This window comes from Aythya ferina (genome assembly GCF_964211825.1).
Source record: "Aythya ferina genome assembly, chromosome: 36".
Lineage (NCBI taxonomy): Eukaryota > Metazoa > Chordata > Aves > Anseriformes > Anatidae > Aythya > Aythya ferina.
In genome coordinates, this window is record NC_140333.1 from 163,384 (window position 1) to 184,021 (window position 20,638).

Genomic DNA, 20,638 nt, shown 5'->3' on the forward strand with positions numbered 1-20,638 from the left:
AACCCAATTTCTTCCTTCTCTCTTTTTATTCTCAACCGCGGGGGGGGGAGGGCGGGGAGGGGCCGGGTCAGGTGGGCGGGGCCGAGAGGGGGCGGGGCGCGAGGCGAGGGGCGCGGCCGTGGCGATTTTGGGTGGAAAAAGGCTGTTTTTGGGGCCGTTCAGCGGCGCCCCCCCCGGTCCCTCAGGGGGGTGCTGCGGCTGCGGCTGCGGCGCTTGGGGGGGTCCCGGCGGGAGGGGGGGGGCGGGGCCGAGGAGGAGGAGGAGGGGGCGGAGCCGGGGGCGGAGCCTTGCGAGGAGGGCGGGGGGGGTGGCGGAGGGGGCGGCGGCGGAGGGGGGCGGTCCCGCGAGCTGGCCCCGCCCCCGGCCCCGCCCCGCTTGGCGCTGGCCCCGCCCCCCCGCAGCCGCTGCTCCTCCTCCTCCTGCTCCTTGCGCCGCCGCTCCCGCTCCCGGGCCCGGGCCGCTCGCTCCGCCTGCTTCTGGATGAACTGGGGGAAAGGGGCGGGGCCTGCGGTCAGGCACGCCCACCGCGAGGACACGCCCACCTTGGGACCCGCCCGCCACCCATAAGCCACGCCCACCAGCTTTAAACCACGCCCAACCCCCTACAACCCGCTTGGATCCGGGGTTAGGGTGGGAGTAGGGGTGCAAAGAGGCCACGCCCACCTCGTAGCCACGCCCCCAAGACGGCCACAACCACCTTAGACCCCTCCCACCCTGCCTAGGCCCCTCCCACCAGCTTTAGGCCACGCCCACCCCCCTAAAACCTAACCCAACCTGCTTAGGTATAGGGTTAGGAGGGGGGTGGGGGCACACAGAGGCCACGCCCACCTCATAGACACGCCCCCAAGTCGCCACGCCCACCCAGGCCACGCCCAGCACCCACAAGCCACGCCCACTCCCTCCAAACCCCACCCACCCCCTTATATAGAAGCACTGGGAGGGAGCACAAAGGGGGAGCCCCGCCCATTAGGAGCCACGCCCACTTGTTGAGACCACGCCCACTGGCTCTAACCACACCCCTTTACTAACCATGCCCACTTCCCCAGACCACGCCCCCTCCCTTTAAGCCACGCCCCCTCCCCTTAAAGCCCCAGTGCCTCCCCCCCACGCCCCATTTCGGGAAGCCCCGCCCAACGCCGTAACCACGCCCACTTGTTGAGACCACGCCCCCCGGGTTTGTCCCCGCCCCCCAGGCCCCGCCCACCTGGCTGTCGGTGAGCGGCAGCCAATAGATGCAGGGCGCCGCCTTGGTCTTGCGGAAGAGGTCGTCCAACAGCTTGGCCGGGGGCTCCTCGGGCGGCTTCTCTGGGGGCGGGGCCTCGTCAGGACACGCCCCCTTCCCTCCCGAGCCCCGCCCACAGCCCTTAACCCCGCCCCTTTCCCTGTAGCCCCGCCCTTTTCCCTTTTAGCCCCACCCCTTTCCCTTTATAGCCCGATTCTATCCTTCCAAGCCCCGCCCACCGCTCCAAGCCCCGCCCACCTCCACTAAAACCCCGCCCCTTCACCCTTAGCCCCTCCCCTAATCATTTAGCCCCACCCCTTTGTCCTTTAGCCCTTCCCCTTTCCTTAGCCCCTCCCCTTTCCCCATACCCTCCCCCTTCCCACCCCTTTAAGCCCCTCCCACCCCTTTAACCCCTCCCCCTCCCTTTAAGCCCCGCCCCTTCATTACCCCCTCCCCTACCCCATCAGCCCCTCCCACTTTCCCATTAAGCCCCTCCCTTTCCCTTAGGCCCCTCCCCTTCAATCCATCTCTTTAAGCCCCTCCCCTTTTCTTTAGGCCCCTCCCCTTCCCTTAAGCCCCACCCCTTCCCATTAAACCCCTCCCCAAGCCCCCCCTTCCCTTAACCCCGCCCCCTCCCTCAAGCCCCGCCCCCCTTAAGCCCCGCCCCTCACCTCTCTTCTCCGCCCTCCCCTCCCGTGGGCGTGGCCTCTCCCTCTCCCCTCCGCGCTGGGGGCGTGGCCGGGCCCCTCCCCCTCCCCCTGCGGCTCCTCCTCCAGCCCCGCCCCCTCCGGCGGCCGAGTGGGCGGAGCCTCCCCCTCCTCCTCCGTGGTGGTGGTGGTGGGCGTGGCCTCCGGGCTCGGGGGCGGGGCTTGGCGAGCGGGGGGGCGGGGCCTTGTCGCGGTCCCACTCCCGCTCCCCCCGCGCCCGCTCCCGCCGGGCCTGGGCCCGCTCGCGCTCCGCCCTCAGCCCCGCCCCCCCCGGGACAGGCCCCGCCCCCCCGCCGCCCGGCCCCGCCCCCCCGCCCCCGCCCCGCCCCAGGTGGGAGGGGTGGGGGGCGAGGGGGGAGGGGGCGGAGCCTGCGCTGCCCGGCCCCGCCCACGAGGTGTCGGAGGGGAGGCCCCGGTGGAAGTCCAGCTGGGGGGGGGAGGGGAAAGGGGCGGGGTTAGAGGGGGGCACGCCCACCGAGGTGGACACGCCCCCAAGGGTGGCTCCGCCCACTGGGGAGCCCGCAGAGCCCCATAGGGACCCATAGGGACCCCATAGGGACCCATAAGTGCCCCATGGGGACCCATAGAGACCCCAAAACCACCCCATAGCACCCCATAACTGCCCCATAACCACCCCAAATCCCCCCATAACCCCCCCACATCCCCCTATAACCCCCCATACCCGCCCCAAATCCCCCCAAATCCCCTCAAATCCCCCCATAATCCCCCATAACCACCCCATAACCCCCCATAGAGCCCCATAGAGACCCCATATCCCCCCATAACCCCCCCAAATCCCCCCATACCCCCCCCATAGCCCCCCCCATAGCCCCCCCACCTCGTCCTGCTCGGCGAAGTCGGCCGCCAGCAGCTTGGGGTTGGACTGGGGCCACTTCACCCCGTGCAGGGCGTTCCGCGTGGCCAGCGCCTCCTCCACCGACGAGTACTGCGGGACACCCAAAAACAGGGTCAGGACCCCAAAAACACCCCCAAAACACCCCAAAAACAGGGTCAGGACCCCCAAAAGACCCCCAAAACACCCCGAAAACAGGGTCAGAACCACAGAAACACCCCAAAAACACCCCGAAAACAGGGTCAGAACCACAGAAACACCCCAAAAACACCCCGAAAACAGGGTCAGAACCCCCAAAACACCCCAAAAACACCCCAAAAACAGGGTCAGAACCCCCAAAACACCCCAAAACACCCCAAAAACAGGGTCAGAACCACAGAAACACCCCAAAAACACCCCAAAAACGCCCCAAAAACAGAGTCAGAACCCCAAAAACACCCCAAAAACGCCATAAATACCCCAAAAACACCCCGAAAACACCATAAATACCCCAAAAACACTCCAAAAACAGAGTCAGAACCCCCAAAACACACCGGAAACACCAAAAATACCCCCCAAGCACCCCCAAAACACCCCCCAAACACCCTGAAAGCAACGTCAGACCCCAGAAACACCCCAGAAACAACCAAAAAACACCATAAGCATCCCCAAAACACACCAAAGACATCATAAACACCCCAAAACCACCCCAAAAACATCATAAATACCCCATAAACAGCCCCAAAACACTAGAAACAACCAAAAGCAGCCCAAAAACACCATAAATATCCTATAACCCCCCAATACAACCCCATAATGACCCCATAACCCCCCCAATGACCTGATATGACCCCAATGACCCCAATAATCCCCTAATCCCCTACTAATCCCCTAATCTGACCGTAACATAACAGTGGGACTTCATCCTGTCGATCCAGAAGCCCCCAGAATGACCCCAAATGACCCCAAATGACCCCATAACCCCCCCAATGACCCGATATGACCCCAATAATCCCCTAATCCCCTAATAATCCCCTAATAATCCCGTAATCTCACCGTGACATAACAATGGGACTTGATCCTGTCGATCCAGAAGCCCCCAGAGTGACCCCAAATGACCCCATATGACCCCATAACCCCCCCAATGACCCGATATGACCCCAATAATCCCCTAATCCCATATTAATCCCCTAATCTCACCGTGACGTAGCAGTGGGACTTGATCCTGTCGATCCAGAAGCCGTCCTCCCGCAGGGTCCCGGTGCGGCCCAGCAGCTCCTTCAGCTGCCCCAGCGTGAACGGACGCACCTGGGGCAAAGAAATTCACCTTTTTTAGGGCTTTTCACCCCAAAAGCCAAGCCCCCGACCCCTCCGACCCTACCGGGGGAGGTTCCGACACCCCCAGGCCCCGTTTTAGGGGTTCCAGACCCAAAAATCCCCATTTTAGGGCTTCAATTCCCAAAAATCCCGTTTCTCAGAGTCTAAAAACCCCCCAAAAAAAACAAATCCCTCAGGTTTGGACTCCCAAGACTCAAAAATCTCCATTTTTGGAGTGCCGAGACACCAAAAACCCCCAAAAGTCCCAATTTTAGGGGTTCCAGACCCAAAAATCCCCACTTTAGAGCCTTCGAGACCCCAAAATCCCCATTTTTGGATCCAAAAAAACCCAAATCCGTAATTTTTAGACTTCCAAAACTCAAAAATCCCCATTTTTGGAGTCCCAAGACACCAAAAAAAAACAAAATCCCCAGTTTTAGGGGTTCCAGACCCCAAAATCCCCATTTTTGGATCCAAAACCCCCAAATCCCTCATTTTAAGGGGTTTAAAACCCCCAAATCCCCATCTTTGGAGTCTAAAGACCCCCAAAAAACCCCAAATCCCTCATTTTTGGACTTCCCAGACCCCAAAACCCCCAAATTCCTCCCAAATTTTATCGGTTTCCAGCTCCCCCTTTAACCCCCTCTAGCCCCGCCCCCTTCCCTAGGCCCCGCCCCTTCCCTATAACCACACCCACCCCCTTGTAGCCCCGCCCCTCCCTTAGGCCACGCCCCCTCCCTTTAACCCCACCCCCTCCCTTAGCCCCTGACCCCAACCCCCTTTAGCCCCGCCCCCTCCCCTCTAACCCCACCCACCTCCGTGTAGCCCCGCCCCCTCCCTTTAATCCCGCCCGCCCCGCTTAGGCCACGCCCCCTTCCCCTTCCCCCCACCCCCTCCCTTAGCCCCCTCCCCCTTCCTTTACCCCCTCCCCTCTCAGACCCCGCCCCCTCCCTTTAGCCCCGCCCCCTCCCTTTAGCCCCGCCCCCCTGTGGCCCCGCCCCTCACCAGGTTGCAGAGGTGCAGGATGGGGGTGGGGCGGGCGCGGGGGGGGGAGGGGCCGGGGGCGGGGCGCACGGGGTCGTCGATCGTCACCGTCACCCCCGCCCCGCGCCGCTGCTGCGACACCGAGCGGCGCCCTAGGGGACCAGTACGGACCAGTAGGAACCAGTATAAACCAGTACGGACCAGTACGGGACCGGTACGGGACCAGTATGCCACTGGGAGGGGCCACGGCCCCGCACAGAGCCCCAAAGGACCCGACCAGTAAGGCCCAGCAGCTCCCAGTAGCTCCCAGTAGCCCCAAATGCCCTCCCAGTGTCCCCACATTCTACCCCAGGACCCCCAGATCCCTTCCCAGTATAAACCAGTATAAACCAGTATGGACCAGTATAGCCCTGGCACGCTCCCAGTATCCCCAAACCCCCTCCCAGTCGCTCCCAGTGGCTCCCAGTACCCCCAAACCCCCTCCCAGCACCCCCAAATCCTCCCCCAGTACCTCCCAGTCACTCCCAGTATAGACCAGTATGGCCCAGGTCCCCTCCCAGTATCCCCAAACCCCCTCCCAGTGTCCCCCAGTCCCTCCCAGTCCCCCCCAGTCCCCTCCCAGTCCCTCCCAGTATATCCCAGTCCCTCCCAGTAACCCCCAAACCCCCACCCAGTATATCCCACTATATCCCAGTCACCCCAGTATATCCCAGTCCCCTCCCAGTCCCCTCCCAGTATCTCCCAGTAACCCCCAAACCCCCTCCCAGTCCCTCCCAGTACATCCCAGTATATCCCAGTCCCCCCAGTACCCTTCTGCTCCTCCTCTCCGCCCTGCAGGGAGGGGCCCCCGCCGGCGGGGGGGGCGGGGCCAGCGGCGGGCGGGGCGGAGCCAGCGCCGAGGGGGGCGTGGCCGACAGCGGCGGGGGGCGGGGCCGGGGGGCGGGGCTCGGCGTTGGCCACGCCCCCTCCCTCCTCCCCCTCCCCCCCCCGCCCGTTCTCCGGCACCACCTGGGGGGGGGGGGGAGGGGCAGCGTTAAAGGGGGGGGGGGGGGAATTTTGGGGCCAATTCCGGCGGTTTTGGGCAATTCCCGACCTGGGTGACGGTGCGGCAGATCTTCAGGGGGGGCGGGGCTTGGGGCTCCGCCCCCGGTGACGTCACGGCCGAGGCCCCGCCCCCCTCGTCCTCCTCCTCGATGTCCCCCGGGGGGTGCAGCTCCACCACCGCCTCCTGGGGGGGGGCGCGCGCCGGGATCAGGCCCTGAGTTTGGGGCGAAAAACGGCGATTTTGGGCAAATCGGAAATTGGAGGGGGGGCCCGGGGGGCGGGGAGGGGGAGAGCGGGGGGTTTGGGGGGGTTTGGGGGGAATTCGGGGGGTTTTGGGCAATTTTGGGGGGGTTTGGGGGGGATTGGGGGTTTGGGGGGAATTTGGGGGGTTTTGGGCAATTTTGGGGGAGTTTTGGGGGTTTTGGGGGCTTTGGGGTGAGTTTGAGGGATTTCGGGGGTTTTCGAGTGGGTTTGGGACCGTTTGGGGTCGATTTGGAGGATTTGGGGCTTTTGGGGGGGATTTGGGGCAATTTGGGGGGATTTGGGGTGAATTTGGAGGATTTGGGGATTTTGGGGTGAGTTTGAGGGATTTGGGGGTCATTTGGGGGGAATTTGGACCGATTTGGGGTCAATTTGGAGGATTTGGGGCTTTTTGGGGTGTTTTGAGGGAATTTGGGGCAGATTCGGGGTGAATTTGGAGGATTTGGGGCTTTTCGAGTGGATTTGGGACCATTTTGGGGCAATTTGGGGGGATTTTGGTTTCAATTTTGAGGATTTGGGGCTTTTGGGATCATTTTGGGGTAATTTGGGGGGGATTTGGGGAAGATTTGGGGCCAATTTGCAGGATTGGGTCATTTTAGGTCTATTTTGGGGCAATTTGGGGCCGATTTGGGGTCAATCCATAGGATTTAGGCCCAACACGGCCCCAATTTATAGGACTTTGTGTCTTTTGGGCCAATTTTTGACCAATCTGGGTCCGATTTGGGTCCCATTTTTGGAATTTGACCTCCTTGGGACCACTTAGGTCCATTTTGGGTCCATTTAGGGCCAATTTGGGTCCATTTCGAGACCAATTTATAGGATTTGGTGTCTTTGGGGTCAATTTGGAGCCATTTTCAGCCGATTTGGGGCAGAATCAGACCCAGTTTGGGGCCAATTTTTGGAATTTGCCCTCTTTGAGGTCATTTGGGTCCAATTTGGGTCTATTTAGGGCCATTTTGGGTCCTACATGGCACCACTCTGTAGGATTTGGCATCTTTGGGTCCATTTTGGAGCCAATTTTGATCAGTTTGGAGCAGATTTGGGTCCAATTTGGGTCCAATTTTTGGCATTTGCCCTCTTTGGGCTCACTTGGCTCCATTTTGGGTCCATTTAGGGCCAATTTGGGTCCAATTCGAGACCAATTTATAGGATTTGGTGTCTTTGGGGTCAATTTAGGGCCAATTTGGGCCAATTTACAACCAATTTGGGTCTGATTTTGATCCAATTCTTGGCATTTGCCCTCTTTGGGCTCACTTGGCTCCATTTTGGGTCCATTTCGGGCCAATTTGGGTCCAACATGAGTCCAATTTATCGGCTTTGGCCTCTTTGTGCCCGATGTGCTCCATTTTGGCCGTTTTTTCCCCCAGTTTCTGCCCGATTTGTGCCCTTCCACCCCCCCGGGGCGGTGCCGGGCGGTGCCGGGCGCGTTTTGGGGCGAAAAAGGGGGATTTTGGCTGACCTTGAGGGAGTCGGTGCTGATGCTGATGCAGGGTCTCCGCGCCCCGCAGGCCGTGCTCGCCCCCCAGCGCCGCTTCCGCCCCGCCCCCGCCGCCGGCCCCGCCTCCGCCGCCTCCGGCCCCGCCCCCTTGGCTGCCATTGGTGGGGAGAGAGCGCCGGGGGGCGGGGTCAGGGCTGGGCACGCCCCCTTGATGGAACGAGCCACGCCCCCCCCGCTACCCCCCCCCCCTTCCTGGAGCCTACCTGTGGCTGCGATGGCGTCACCTAATTTGCATATGAAGCCACGCCCATCCACAAAACCCGCCCCTAACCACCAGACCACGCCCCCTTCCTCACACCACGCCCTTTACCTTAAGCCCCGCCCCCTCCTTTAAGCCCCGCCCCCTCCCTATTCCCCAAACCCCTTCCCCTTTCCCCCTGATGCCATCTAATTTGCATACAAAGCCACGCCCACCCACAAACCCCACCCCTAAAGCCAGACCACGCCCCCTTCCATCAAGCCACGCCCCCTCCCTTAAGCCCCACCCCACACCCCCCATTCCACCCCTAATTTGCATACAAACGCCCCGCCCACTCCCAAACCCCGCCCACCACCCCAGGCCACGCCCCCTCCCTCAAACCACGCCCCCTCCTTCAAGCCCCACCCCCCCCTTTAAGCCCCGCCCCCTCCTTTACCCCTCCCCCTCCCTTTAACCCCCTCCCAGCCCCTTTTAGCCCCGCCCGCTCCTTGACCACGCCCTCCCCATAAGCCCCGCCCCCTCTTCTAAGCCCCGCCCCCTCCCCAAGCCCCGCCCCTCTCACCCAGCAGGGCGATCTTCCTCTTGAAGGCCTTGGGCTGGGCCTGGGGGGGGGGGGAGGGAGGGGGGGACCCGGAAGGGGGCGGAGTCACCACGGGGGGCGTGGCTTGCGGTAGGCCACGCCCCTTCGTGCCGCTTGGCTCCGCCCCCTCCCTCCCCTCCCCCTTAGCGGGCGGTATCAGGAAGGGGGGGGGGAATGGGGGGAGGGGGCGGGGCTTGTGATGTCATCGCCAGGGGGCGGGGCCAAGCGGTGGCCGCCAATGGGAGGGAGGGGGCGGGGCCAGGGATATGTGGGGCGCCCCATAAGTGTGGGGCGGGATCGGGGGGGGCTGTGGGGCGCCCCATAAGTGGGAATTGGGGGGGCTGAAATCTATGGGGCGCCCCATAAGTAACGCTATGGGGCCCAGAAAATCTATGGGGCGCCCCATAAGTGAGGCTATGGGGCTCCAGAATCTGTGGGGCGCCCCATAAGTGACTGTATGGGGCCCTGAGGATCTATGGGGTGCCCCATAAGTAGTACTTGAGGGTCCTAGGATCTATGGGGCGCCCCATAAGTGGCACTTGGGGGTCCTGGGATCTGTGGGGCGCCCCATAAGTAACGTCTATGGGGCTCCAAAATCCGTGGGGCGCCCCATAAGTGAGGCTATGGGGCCCAGAGGATCTATGGGGCGCCCCATAAGTAGAACAGGGGGGTCCTGGGATCCATGGGGCGCCCCATAAGTGAGGCTATGGGGTCCTGGGATCTATGGGGCGCCTCATAAGTGGTACTTGGGGGTCCTGAGGATCTATGGGGCGCCCCCCAAGTGGCGCCAGCGAGCCGGGAGGTCCGTGGGGTGCCCCACAAGTGGGATTTGGGGGGGTCCTGAGCATCCGTGGGGTGCCCCACAAGTGGCACTTGGGGGTCCTGAGGTTCCGTGGGGTGCCCCATAAGTGACATTTGGGGGTCCTCGAGTCCGTGGGGTGCCCCATAAGTGAGCTTTTGGGGTCCCGGAGTCCGTGGGGCGCCCCCTAAGTGGCGGTTGGGGGGCTGGAGATCTGCGGGGTGCCCCCTAAGTAGCAGCTGGGGGTCCCGAGGATCTATGGGGTGCCCCACAAGTAGGATTTGGGGGTCCTGGAGTCCGTGGCGTGCCCCATAAGTGAGGTTTTGGGGTCCCGAGGATCTGTGGGGTGCCCCATAAGTAGCGCTTGTGGGTCTTGAGATCCGTGGGGCGCCCCATAAGTAGCAGTTGGGGGTCCTGAGGATCTGTGGGGTGCCCCATAAGTGGCACTTGGGGGTCCTGGAGTCCACAGCGTGCCCCATAAGTGAGGTTTTTGGGGTCCCAATGATCTGTGGGGTGCCCCATAAGTAGCGCTTGTGGGTCCCGGAGTCCGTGGGGTGCCCCATAAGTAAGATTTTGGGGTCCTGAGCAGCTGTGGGGTGCCCCATAAGTAGCAGTTGGGGGGCTGGAGATCTGTGGGGTGCCCCATAAGTAACGGTTTGGGGGTCCTGAAGTCCACGGCGTGCCCCATAAGTGAGGTTTTGCCCCATAAGTAGTGATTGTCAGTCTTGAGGATCTGTGGGGTGCCCCATAAGTAGCACTTGTGGGTCCTGGAGTCCACGGCGTGCCCCATAAGTAGCGGTTGGGGGTCCCGAAAATCTCTGGGGTGCCCCATAAGTGACAGCTTTCAGTCCCAAGCATCTGTGGGGTGCCCCATAAGTGGCGCTATGGGGCCCGGAGATCCGTGGGGCGCCCCCTAAGTAGCACTTTGGGGTCTTGAGGATCTGTGGGGTGCCCCATAAGTAGCAGTTTTCAGTCCTGAGCAGTCGTGGGGTGCCCCATAAGTAGCACTTGGGGGTCCTGAGAATCTATGGGGCGCCCCATAAGTAGCGGTTTTCAGTCCTGAGGATCCATGGGGTGCCCCATAAGTGGCGCTGTGGGGCCTGGAGTCCGTGGCGTGCCCCATAAGTGGTGCTGTGGGGCTCTGAATTCTGTGGGGTGCCCCATAAGTAGCGATTTTCAGTCCAGAGGATCCGTGGGGCACCCCATAAGTGGCAGTTATGGGTCCTGAGGATCCGTGGGGCGCCCCATAAGTAGCACTTGTGGGTCTTGAGCATCTGTGGGGTGCCCCATAAGTGACGCTATGGGGCCCATGGATCTATGGGGCGCCCCATAAGTAGCAGTTGTGGGTCTTGAGCTCCCCATAAGTGGCACCTGTGGGTCCTGGAGTCTGTGGGGTGCCCCATAAGTAGCGGTTGGGGGTCCCGAGGATCTATGGGGTGCCCCATAAGTAGAACTTGTGGGTCCTGGAGTCCGCGGCGTGCCCCATAAGTAGCGCTATAGGGCTCTGAGTTCTGTGGGGTGCCCCCTAAGTAGCACTTGTGGGTCCCGCGGATCTATGGGGTGCCCCATAAGTGGCTTCGGGAGGCCCGGCGCCCTTTGGTGCGGGCCGAGTCCTTTGGGGGGGCACTTGTGGGGCGCTGTGGGGCACTTGTGGGTCGCCGTGGGGCGTCGAGGTCCCGGGGGCGGCGGCGGGAGGAGGCACTTGGGGGTCGCGCAGCTCCGGCCGTGGGGCGCCCCCCAAGTGTGGGGCGCGGGGCGGCGGCGGCGGGGGGGGGCTCCGTCAGCCAGCGCTGGGTGCCCAAAAGAGAGACGTTGGGGGGTCCCGGAGATCCGTGGGGCTGCCCCACAAGTGTGGGGCAGGCGGTGGGGCGGGGGGGGGCCCGCCCCACATCTATGGGGCACGGGGTGTGGGGTGGGGGGGGTGTGGGGCACCCCCTAAGTGAGGCAGAGGAGGTGGGGGGGGGAGAAAAAGGGGGCGGGGAGGGGGAGGCGGTGGGGGGCGGCGCGCCCCATAAGTGGGGGGTGCCCCACAAGTGTGGGGCTGCCCCACAAGTAGTTATGGGGTGCCCCCCGAGTCGCTATGGGGCTGCCCCCCAAGTAAGTGCGGGGGGCCCGGAGGTGCTCAGGGGGCTGTGGGGCTGCCCCCCAAGTAGTTATGGGGCTGCCCCCTAAGTAGTTATGGGGCAAAGATCTATGGGGCTGCCCCCCAAGTAGTTATAGGGTGCCTAAGTATCTATGGGGTGCCCCCCAAGTATCTATGGGGTCCCTAAGTAGTTGTGGGGTGCCCCCCAAGTAGTTATAGGGCCCAGAGATGCTCACGGAGCTATGGGGCAGCCCCCCAAGTAGTTATGGGGCACCCTAGAATCGATGGGGCGCCCCCCAAGTAGCTATGGGGCCCGGAGATGCTCACAGATCTATGGGGCAGCCCCCCGAGTAGCTATAGGGCCCCAAATATCTATGGGGCTGCCCCCCAAGTAGCCATGGGGCTGCCCCCTAAGTATCTGTAGGTCCCGGAGACGCTCACGAATCTATGGGGCTGCCCCCCAAGTATCTGTGGGGCACCCTAAAATCTATGGGGCAGCCCCCCAAGTCCCTATAGGGCCCCCAAGTCGCTATGGGGCTGCCCCCCAAGTAGCTATGGGACACCGTAAAATCTCTGGGGCTGCCCCCCAAGTGTCCCCCCACCCCCCCACATGTGGGGCTGCCCCCCAAGTGCTCCCTCCCCCTCCCCCCCCGCCCCTCCCCCCCCGCCCCACACTTGGGGGTCGTTACCTCGGGGTCCGGGGGGCGCTCGGGGGGGGGGGCGGCCCCGGGGGGGGGAGGGGGGGGCCCCAAATCCATCGGCAGCGGCGGCTCCGAGCTGGGGGGGGGAGGGGAATCAGTGGGGCTGCCCCATAGCGAGGGGGGAGGGGGGAGGTGTGGGGCTGGCCCCATAGAAAGGGGGGGCTGGGGGGGCTCTGCCCCATAGATCGGGCTCCAGGCCCAGGGGTTGGCCCCATTGGAGCCCCTCCAGCCCCATAGATTGGCCCCCAGCCCCATAGATCCAACTCCTGCCCCATAGATTCCTCCCCCAGCCCCATAGATTCTTCCTCCGGCCCCATAGATCCAACCCCAGCCCCACAGATTCATCCCCTGGCCCCATAGATCCCCCCCCAGCCCCATAGATTCTTCTCCGTGCCCCATAGATCCACCCTCCAGCCCCATAGCAGCTCCCCCAGCCCCACAGATTCTCTCCTGGCCCCATAGACCCCCCCCCAGCCCCATAGATCTCCCCCCAGCCCCATAGAAGCCCCCCAGCCCCACCCCCTGCCCCACAGATCCCCCCGGCCCCATAGATCCTTCCCCAGCCCCACAGCTGCCCCCCAGCCCCACAGATCCTGCCCCACATCCCCCCCAGCCCCACATCTCCCACCCCACATCCCCCAGCCCCACAGCTCCTGCCCCACATCCCCCCGCCCCACAGATCCTGCCCCATAGATTCCCCCCCCCCCCCCTCACCCCTCTATTGTGGGGCCGGGCGCCGTGCCGGGGCGGCCATCTTGCCGCTTACCCAGCAGCCCCCGCGCGGGGGGGGCGGGGCCAACGCGGCACCGGGGGGGGGGGGAGGGGAGGGGAGGGGGAGGGGACCCGGAGAGACCCCGGCCCCACAGGGACCCACAGGGACCCCATAGAGCCCTATAGGGCCCCATAGCGCCCCATAAGTGCCCCATAGCGCCCTATAGGGACCCACAGAGCCCCATAGCGCCCCATAAGTGCCCTATAGGGACCCGTAGCTGCCCCACAGCGCCCCATAGAGACCCCACAGTGCCCCATAAGCACCCCATAAGGACCTATAGTGACCCACAGCGCCCCATTGTGCCCCATAGGGACCCCATAGAGCCCTATAGAGCCCCATAAGTGCCCCATAGCGCCCCATAGAAACCCCATAAGGCCCCACAGCCACCCCGCAGTGCCCTACAGGGCCCCACAGAGACCCATAGGGACCCCCCTGTGCCCCATAGAGCCCTATAGAGACCCATAGAAACCCCATGGAGCCCCACAGAGCCCCATAGGTGCCCCATAACCCCCCCACAGCGCCCCATAGAGCCCTATAGGGACCCCACAGTGCCCCATAGGGACCTATAGGGCCCCATAAGCACCCCCCTGTGCCCCATAGGGCCCCAGAACCACCCCATAGAGCTCCAGAGACCCCATAGAGACCCCATAGCGCCCCACAGCTGCCCCATAAGGCCCCCTTTCACCCCATAACCACCCCATAGCGCCCCATAGACACCCCATAGAGCCCTATAGGGCCCCATAGGGACCCCATAGAGCCCCATAGCTGCCCCATAGCGCCCCATAGCCCCCCCATTTCACCCCATAGTGCCCCATAACCACCCCATAGGGCCCCATAACCACCCCATAGGGCCCCACAGCTGCCCCATAGCGCCCCATAAGTGCCCCCCCCCCCCGCCCCTCCCCCTCTCACCGTGTTTCCGGTTCCTGCTGGGGGCCCTGCGGGGGAGGGGCGGGGTCAGGGGGGGCACCAGTAAGGACCAGTGCTCCCAGTAAGGACCAGCAACGGCCCCAGGCCCTCCCAGCGCCCCCCAGTAACCCCCAGTCCCCTCCCAGACCCCCCCCAGTCCCTCCCAGTATCCCCCAGTGCCCCCCAGTCCCTCCCAGTGCTCCCAGTCCCCCCCAGTTCCCCTCCCAGTATCCCCCAACCCCTTCCCAGTCCCCCCCAGTCCCTCCCAGTCCCCCCAGTATCCCCATTTCCCCTCCCAGTCCCCCCCAGTATCCCCCAGTTCCCCTCTCACCGTCCCAGTCCCGGGGGAGCTCCCGGGGGAGGAGGAGCCGGAGGAGGACGGCGACGGGGGCGGGGCCTCGGCGGGGGGCGTGGCCTCAGCGGGGGGCGTGGCCTGGGCCGGCACCACCCCTTCTGACAGGGGAGGGGGCGAGGGGGAGGCGCTGGTGGGTGGGGCCTGGGTGGGAGGGGGCGGAGCCTCGCTGGTGGGTGTGGCCTCGCAAGGGGGCGTGGCCTCGGCAGGAGGGGCTTCAGAAGAGGGAGTGGCTTCAGGAGGGGGCGTGGCCTCGACAATGGGGGTTGTGGCTTCTTTGACAGGGGGCGTGGCTTCGGCTTGTGGGGCACCCTCAGAAAGGGGAGGGGCCTCCGGATGGGGCGTGGCTTCGGCTGGGGGCGTGGTCTCCATGGGGGTTGTGTCTTCAGAAGGGGGCGGGGCCTCAGAAATGGGCGGGGCTTCAGAAGGGGGTGTGGCCTCGGAAGGGGGCGGGGCTTCTGGCTGGGGTTGGGGCTCCACAGTGGGGGCCTCGCACGGGGGCGGGGCTTCGGAGGGGGGCGGGGCTTCCTGATGGGGCGGGGCTTGCTGAAGGGGCGTGGCCTCGCCGAGGGGCGTGGCCTCGGGCTCCTCCTCCTCGTCGTCTTCCTCCTCCTCCTCCTCCTCCTCTTCCTCCTCCTCCTCCTCCTGGGGGGGGCGGCGCCGGCCCCGGGGGGGCCCCTCGGGGGCTTTTCGGCCCTGAAGCCAAAAATAATAACTTTTAGAAGCCCCAAAATCGCCGTTTTTTGCCCCAAAAGGGGTGTTTTGGGTTACCTGGCGCACCCGCTCGCTGCGGCGCTCCGGCCGCCGGCCCGGCTCCTCGTCAGAGTCCTCGCAGCTGCGGCCCGAGGCTGCGGGGAGGAAGGGGTTAACGGGGGGTTTTGGGGGGATTTCAGGGGGTTTTGGGGGTTTAGGGAGTTGAAGGGGGGGTTGGGCACCTCCTGGGGGGGAAAATGGCCCCAAATGGCGATAAAATGCCTCGTAACAACCCCAAATCCCCTCTAATTAACCCAAATTCTCCTTAATTTCCCCAAATTCCCCTCCAAATGACCCAAATCCCCTTTAATTTCCCCCAAATCCCCACATAACAATGCCAAATCCCCTTTAATTTCACCCAAATCTTCTCTAAATGACCCAAATTCTCCTTAATTTCACCCAAAACCCCATTAATTTCCACCAAATCCCCTCTATATGACCCAAAATCCTCTTAATTTCACCCAAATCCCCTCCAAATGACCCAAACTCCCCCTAATTTCCAGCAAATCCTCTCTAAATGACCCAAATTGCCCTTAATTTTGCCCAAATCCCCTCTAGATGACCCAAATTCTCCTTAGTTTCCCCCAAATCCCCACAAAATGACCCAAATTCTCCTTAGTTTCCCCCAAATCCCCTTCAAAATGACCCCAAATCCTCTTAATTTCCCTCAAAACACCCCCAAATTCCCCTTAACTCCCCTCAAAACTCCTCAAAACACCCCCAATTCTCCCAGAAATGATCCCAAATCCCCCCTAATTACCCCTAAAAACCCTGAAAACGCTCCCAAATCCCCCTCATTTCCACTAAAACGCCCCCAAATCCCCCTAATTCCTCATCAAAACCCTCAAAATGCCCCTAAATTCCACCTATTTCCCCCAAAACACCCCCAAATCCCCCAATTACTCATAAAAACCCTCAAAACGTCCCCAAATTCCACCTATTTCCCCAAAAACACCCCCAAATCCCCCCTAATTCCTCACAAAACCCCTCAAAACGCCCCCAAAATCCCCCTCATTCCCCCCAAATCCCCCCACAACCCCCCCCTCAAAAAAAACGCCCCCAAATCCCCCGATTTCCCCCCAAAACCCCCCAAAACGCCCCCAAATCCCGCCCCCGGATCCCCGCCAACCCCTCCCGGTGCCCGTTTCGGTGTTAAAAACCCCAAAATCCCCGGATTTGGCCCCAAAAAGCACCTTCGAGCTCGGCGGCCTCGCGCGCCTCCCGCTCCAGCCGCTGCTGCAGCAGCTCCTGCTGCTTCTCCAGGTACTGCTTGATGAAGCTGTTCTGGCTCATCTCCTCCCCGATCTGGGGCAAAAACACGCCATTTTGGGTAAAACCACGCTCGGGCAAGGGGCTGGGGAGGTTTTGGGGAGGGTTCTGGGGGTTTTGGGGGTGGTTTTGGGGTTTTTTTTACCTGGGAGTTGGGCTGGAAGGTGGCGTGGGGCGTGGAGTGCTTCTGGAGGTTCTCCAGCATCAGCGCCTGGGTTTTGGGGGAAAAAAGCGGGATTTTGGGGCAGCCCCACCGTGAAAACAACCCTCCCCGTTCCCTCCATCCCTTATGGCCTCAAATAACCTTAATTTACCTCAGAAAATTGCTAAAAATCCCTCAAAACCACCCCAAACCCCTCAAAACCCGTTTCTCTTCAACCTCCATAACATCCCGACAAACAAAACCCCTAAAACCCCCGAAATTCACCCAAAATACGTCAAATTTCCCTCCCAAAACTTACCGTTAAGGTTTATCGTAATTTTTTACCCCAAGTTCTCCTCATGAAACCCCAAAATTCTCACAAATTACCTCAAAACCTCACCGAGCTCACGAAAACGGGGTTTCTGTGGTGTTTTTACCTCAAAATCTCCTTAAAAAAGCCCAAATCACATCAAAATATCCCCCCAAAATAACGAAGGGGGGTCTCCGGGGGTCCCTGCACCTAAATCTCCTCAGAAAATGCCAAATTTTCCTCAAAAAAACACAAAATCTCCTCATGATCCCCCCAAAAATCATTACAGAATGGGTTTTTATGGGTTTTCCTACAAAATCGCCTCACAAACCCCAAAATCGCCTCATGAAACCCCAAAATTGCCTCTATTGGCATTTTCTATATTTTTTTTTCCACAAATTCTCCTCATAAAACCCCAAATCTCCTTAAAACCGCCCCAAAACTCGCTACAGGATTTTTCTATAGGTCCCCGTAATTCCCGGTGTCCCCAAATCCCCGCAAAACCCCCCAAAATCTCCTCAGAAACACCCTAAAAGTTGCCATAAAGATATTCTGTCAAGATCTAACCTTAAAATCTCCTCAAAAGTATCCCAAATCCTCTCAAAAATACGCCAAATCCCATCAGAAAAATCCCAATTAACTCTTAAGACCCCAAAATCGCCTCAGGACCCCCCAAATCCCCTCAGAAATCCCCCAAATCCCCCGGAAAACCCCCAAAATCTCCTCAGGACCCCCAAAAGAGCCTCAAGAACACCCCAAGTCTCCCCAGGACCCCCAAAATCTCCTCAGAAGCCCCCAAAAACACCTCATAAACACCCCAAATCCTCTCAAAACACCTCAAAACCCCTCAGAAAGACCCCAAGCCCCCAAAACCTTCCCCAAACCCCTAAAATCTCCTCAGAATCTCCTCAAAATCCCCCAAACCCCCTCAGGAATCCCTCAATCTCCTCAGGAACCCCCAAATTCTCTCAGAAATTATCCAAATCTCCTCAAAAAGTGCCCAAAACTGCCTCAGAAAGACCCCGGGCCCCCTCAGAAACACCTCAAGCCCCTCTCAAAAGTCCCCAAATCTCCCCAAAAGCCCCCCAAACTATCTTAAAAACACCAGAAATCTTCTCAAGACTCTCAAAATGTCCTCGGAAGACCCCAAAAACAACTCAGAAACACCCCAAATCCCCTCAAAACTCCCCAAACCCCCTCAAAACTTCTCAAGACCCGTCTGGACCCCCTAAATCCCCTCAGAAACTCCCCAAATCCCCTCAGGACCCCCTAAATCTCCTCAGGATCCCCCAAAAACACCTCCTAAACACCTCCTAAACACCCCAAATCCCCTCGAAACTCCTCAAAACCCCTCAAAAACACCTCAAATCCCCTCACGACCCCCAAAATCTCCTCAAAACCCCCCAAAAACACCTCACAAACACCTCCTAAACACCCCAAATCCCCTCAAAACTCCTCAAACCCCCTCAGCACCCCCTCAACCCCCTCAGAAACTCCTCAAAATCTCCTCAGAACCCCCCAAAAACACCTCAAAAACACTTCATCAACACCCCAAACCCCCTCAAATCCCCCTCAAACCCCCTAAGTACCCCCTAAATCCCCTCAGGACCCTCTAAAAACACTTCATAAACACTTCATACACATCCCAAATCCCCTTGAAACTCCTCAAAAACACCTCGTAAATACCCCAAACCCCCTCAAAACTCCCCAAACCCCCTCAGGACCCCCTAAATCCCCTCAGAATCCCCTAAAAACACCTCAAAAACACCTCGTAAACACCCCAAACCCCCTCAAAACTCCTCAAACCCCCTCGCGACTCCCAAAATCTCCTCAGAACCCCCCAAAAACACCTCAAAAACACCTCATAAACATCCCAAATCTACTCAAAAGTCCTCAAACCCCCTCAAAACTTCTCAGACCCCCTCAGGACCCCCTAAATCTCCTCAGGATCCCCCAAAAACACCTCACAAACACCTCCTAAACACCCCAAACCGCCTCAGGACCCCCTAAATCCCCTCAGAACCTCCTAAAAACTCCTCCAAAACACTTCATAAACACCTCCTAAACACCCCAAATCCCCTCGAAATTCCTCAAATCCCCTCAAAAACACCCGAAACGCCCTCAGGACCCCCTAAATTCCCTCAGAACTCCCCAAAAACACCTCAAAAACACCTCCTAAACACCCCAAATCCCCTCAAAACCTCTCATAAACTCCCCAAATCCCCTCAGGACCACTTAAATCCCCTCAGAACCTCCTAAAAACACCTCACAAACACTTCATAATCATCCCAAATCCCCTCGGAACTTCTCAAAACCCCTCAAAAACACCCGAAACTCCCTCAGGACCCCCTAAATCCCCTCAGGATCCCCCAAAAACACCTCAAAACACCTCCTAAACACCCCAAATCCCCTCGAAACTCCTCAAATCCCCTCAAAAACACCCCAAACCCCCTCAGGACCCCCTAAATCCCCTCAGAACCACCTAAAAACACCTCAAAAACAGCTCCTAAACATCCCAAATCCCCTCAAAACTCCCCAAACCCCCTCAGGACCCCCTATATTCCCTCAGAACTCCCCAAAAACACTTCAAAAACACCTCCTAAACACCCCAAATCCCCTCAAAACCCCTCAAAAACACCCGAAACCCCCTCAGGACCCCCTAAATCCCCTCAGCACCCCCTAAAAACACCTCAAAAACACCTCACAAACACCTCATAAACACCCCAAATCCCCTCGAAACTCCCCAAACCCCCTCAGGACCCCCTAAATCCCCTCAGAACCTCCTAAAAACTCCCCAAAAGCACCTCGTAAACACCCCAAACCCCCTCACAACTCCTGCCGCCCCGCTCCTTCCCCCTTCCCCTCTCCCCCCGCCGCCATCTTCCCCCGTCCCCTCCCCGTCTCCCCCCCCTTCGCTCACCCCTCGCAGCCTCTTGACCAGGGCGCTCTTCTGCCCGCTCTTGGCCAGCCCCCGGCGCTCCAGGGCCGCCTTCAGGTCGGCCACGCGCAGCAGATGCAGCGGCCGCCCGTCCAGCGTCACCTCCTCCCCGTCCGCCATCTTGCGCCTCCCTCCTCCTCCTCCTCCTCCCCGCCGCCTCCTTCCGGCGCCCTTCGGCTCTTTCCGGGCCCGCTTCGGGCGTTTCCGGAACCTTTCGGCTCTTTCCGGAGCCCCTTCGGGAACTTCCGGAGCCGCTCGGGGGGTTCCGGAAGCGTTCGGCTCCTCCCGGAGCCCGCTCGGCTCCGCCCCGCCCTCCCCGCGGCCGCTTCCGGCCGGCTTCGGCTCTTTCCGCCCGCGCTTCGGGGACTTCCGGTAAGCTTCGGCTATTTCCGGAACTCTTCGGGTGCTTCCGGAACTCTCCGGGAACTTCCGGGAGGCTTCGGCTCCCCCCGCCCCTCGGGTGCCCCCTCGGCAATTTCCGCCAAACTTCGGCAATTTCCGTCAGTTTTCACCAATTTTCGCCGTTTTCAGCCCAAATTTCGCCCTTTTCAGCCCAATTTCGCCCATTTCCGCCGCTTTCCGCCCGTTTCCGCCCAAACTTCGTTTTTTTCCCTTATTTTTTTACCAATTTCCGCCAAATTTCGCCCATTTCCGCCCCCCTTCCCCCCTCCCAACCCGGATGTGACGTCACCGAACCCCTACCGGAACCATCACGCTACTTCCGGGTTGTGGGGCGGGCGTGACGTCACTCGGGGGCGTGGCCGGAAGTGCGTGTTGGGGGTTTTGTTTGTGTAGGGTCGCCTTTAAGGGGGGTTTGTTTACATTGGGGGTTGTTTACGTCGGGTCTACCGGAAGTGGGCGTGGTTACAGCGCGGGGGGGGGGGTGGGAGCTTCCGGAAGCCCCCATTGTTTACGTAGGGCCTACAAAAACCCCCTTTGTTTATGTAGGACCTACCAAAATCCCTT

At 60.8% G+C, this 20,638-nt stretch overlaps 1 protein-coding gene across 1 annotated transcript; it reads right to left on the reverse strand.

Annotated features, from left to right (window-relative positions):
• Positions 1-7: 7 nt before the first annotated feature.
• On the reverse strand, positions 8-19,821 carry ACIN1 (apoptotic chromatin condensation inducer 1). Its single transcript, XM_084502102.1, has 17 exons — positions 19,655-19,821; positions 16,428-16,493; positions 16,207-16,318; positions 15,032-15,108; positions 14,240-14,956; positions 13,912-13,937; positions 12,216-12,303; positions 8,627-8,666; positions 7,827-7,957; positions 6,156-6,320; positions 5,872-6,070; positions 5,084-5,214; positions 3,962-4,069; positions 2,768-2,875; positions 1,894-2,356; positions 1,205-1,305; positions 8-485 (listed from the first exon to the last, which is right to left on the reverse strand). The coding sequence occupies exons 1-17, from the start codon at positions 19,790-19,792 to the stop codon at positions 159-161; spliced, it is 2,997 nt and encodes a 998-aa protein (XP_084358228.1). The 5' UTR covers positions 19,793-19,821; the 3' UTR covers positions 8-158.
• Between the last annotated feature and the right edge of the window lie 817 nt (positions 19,822-20,638).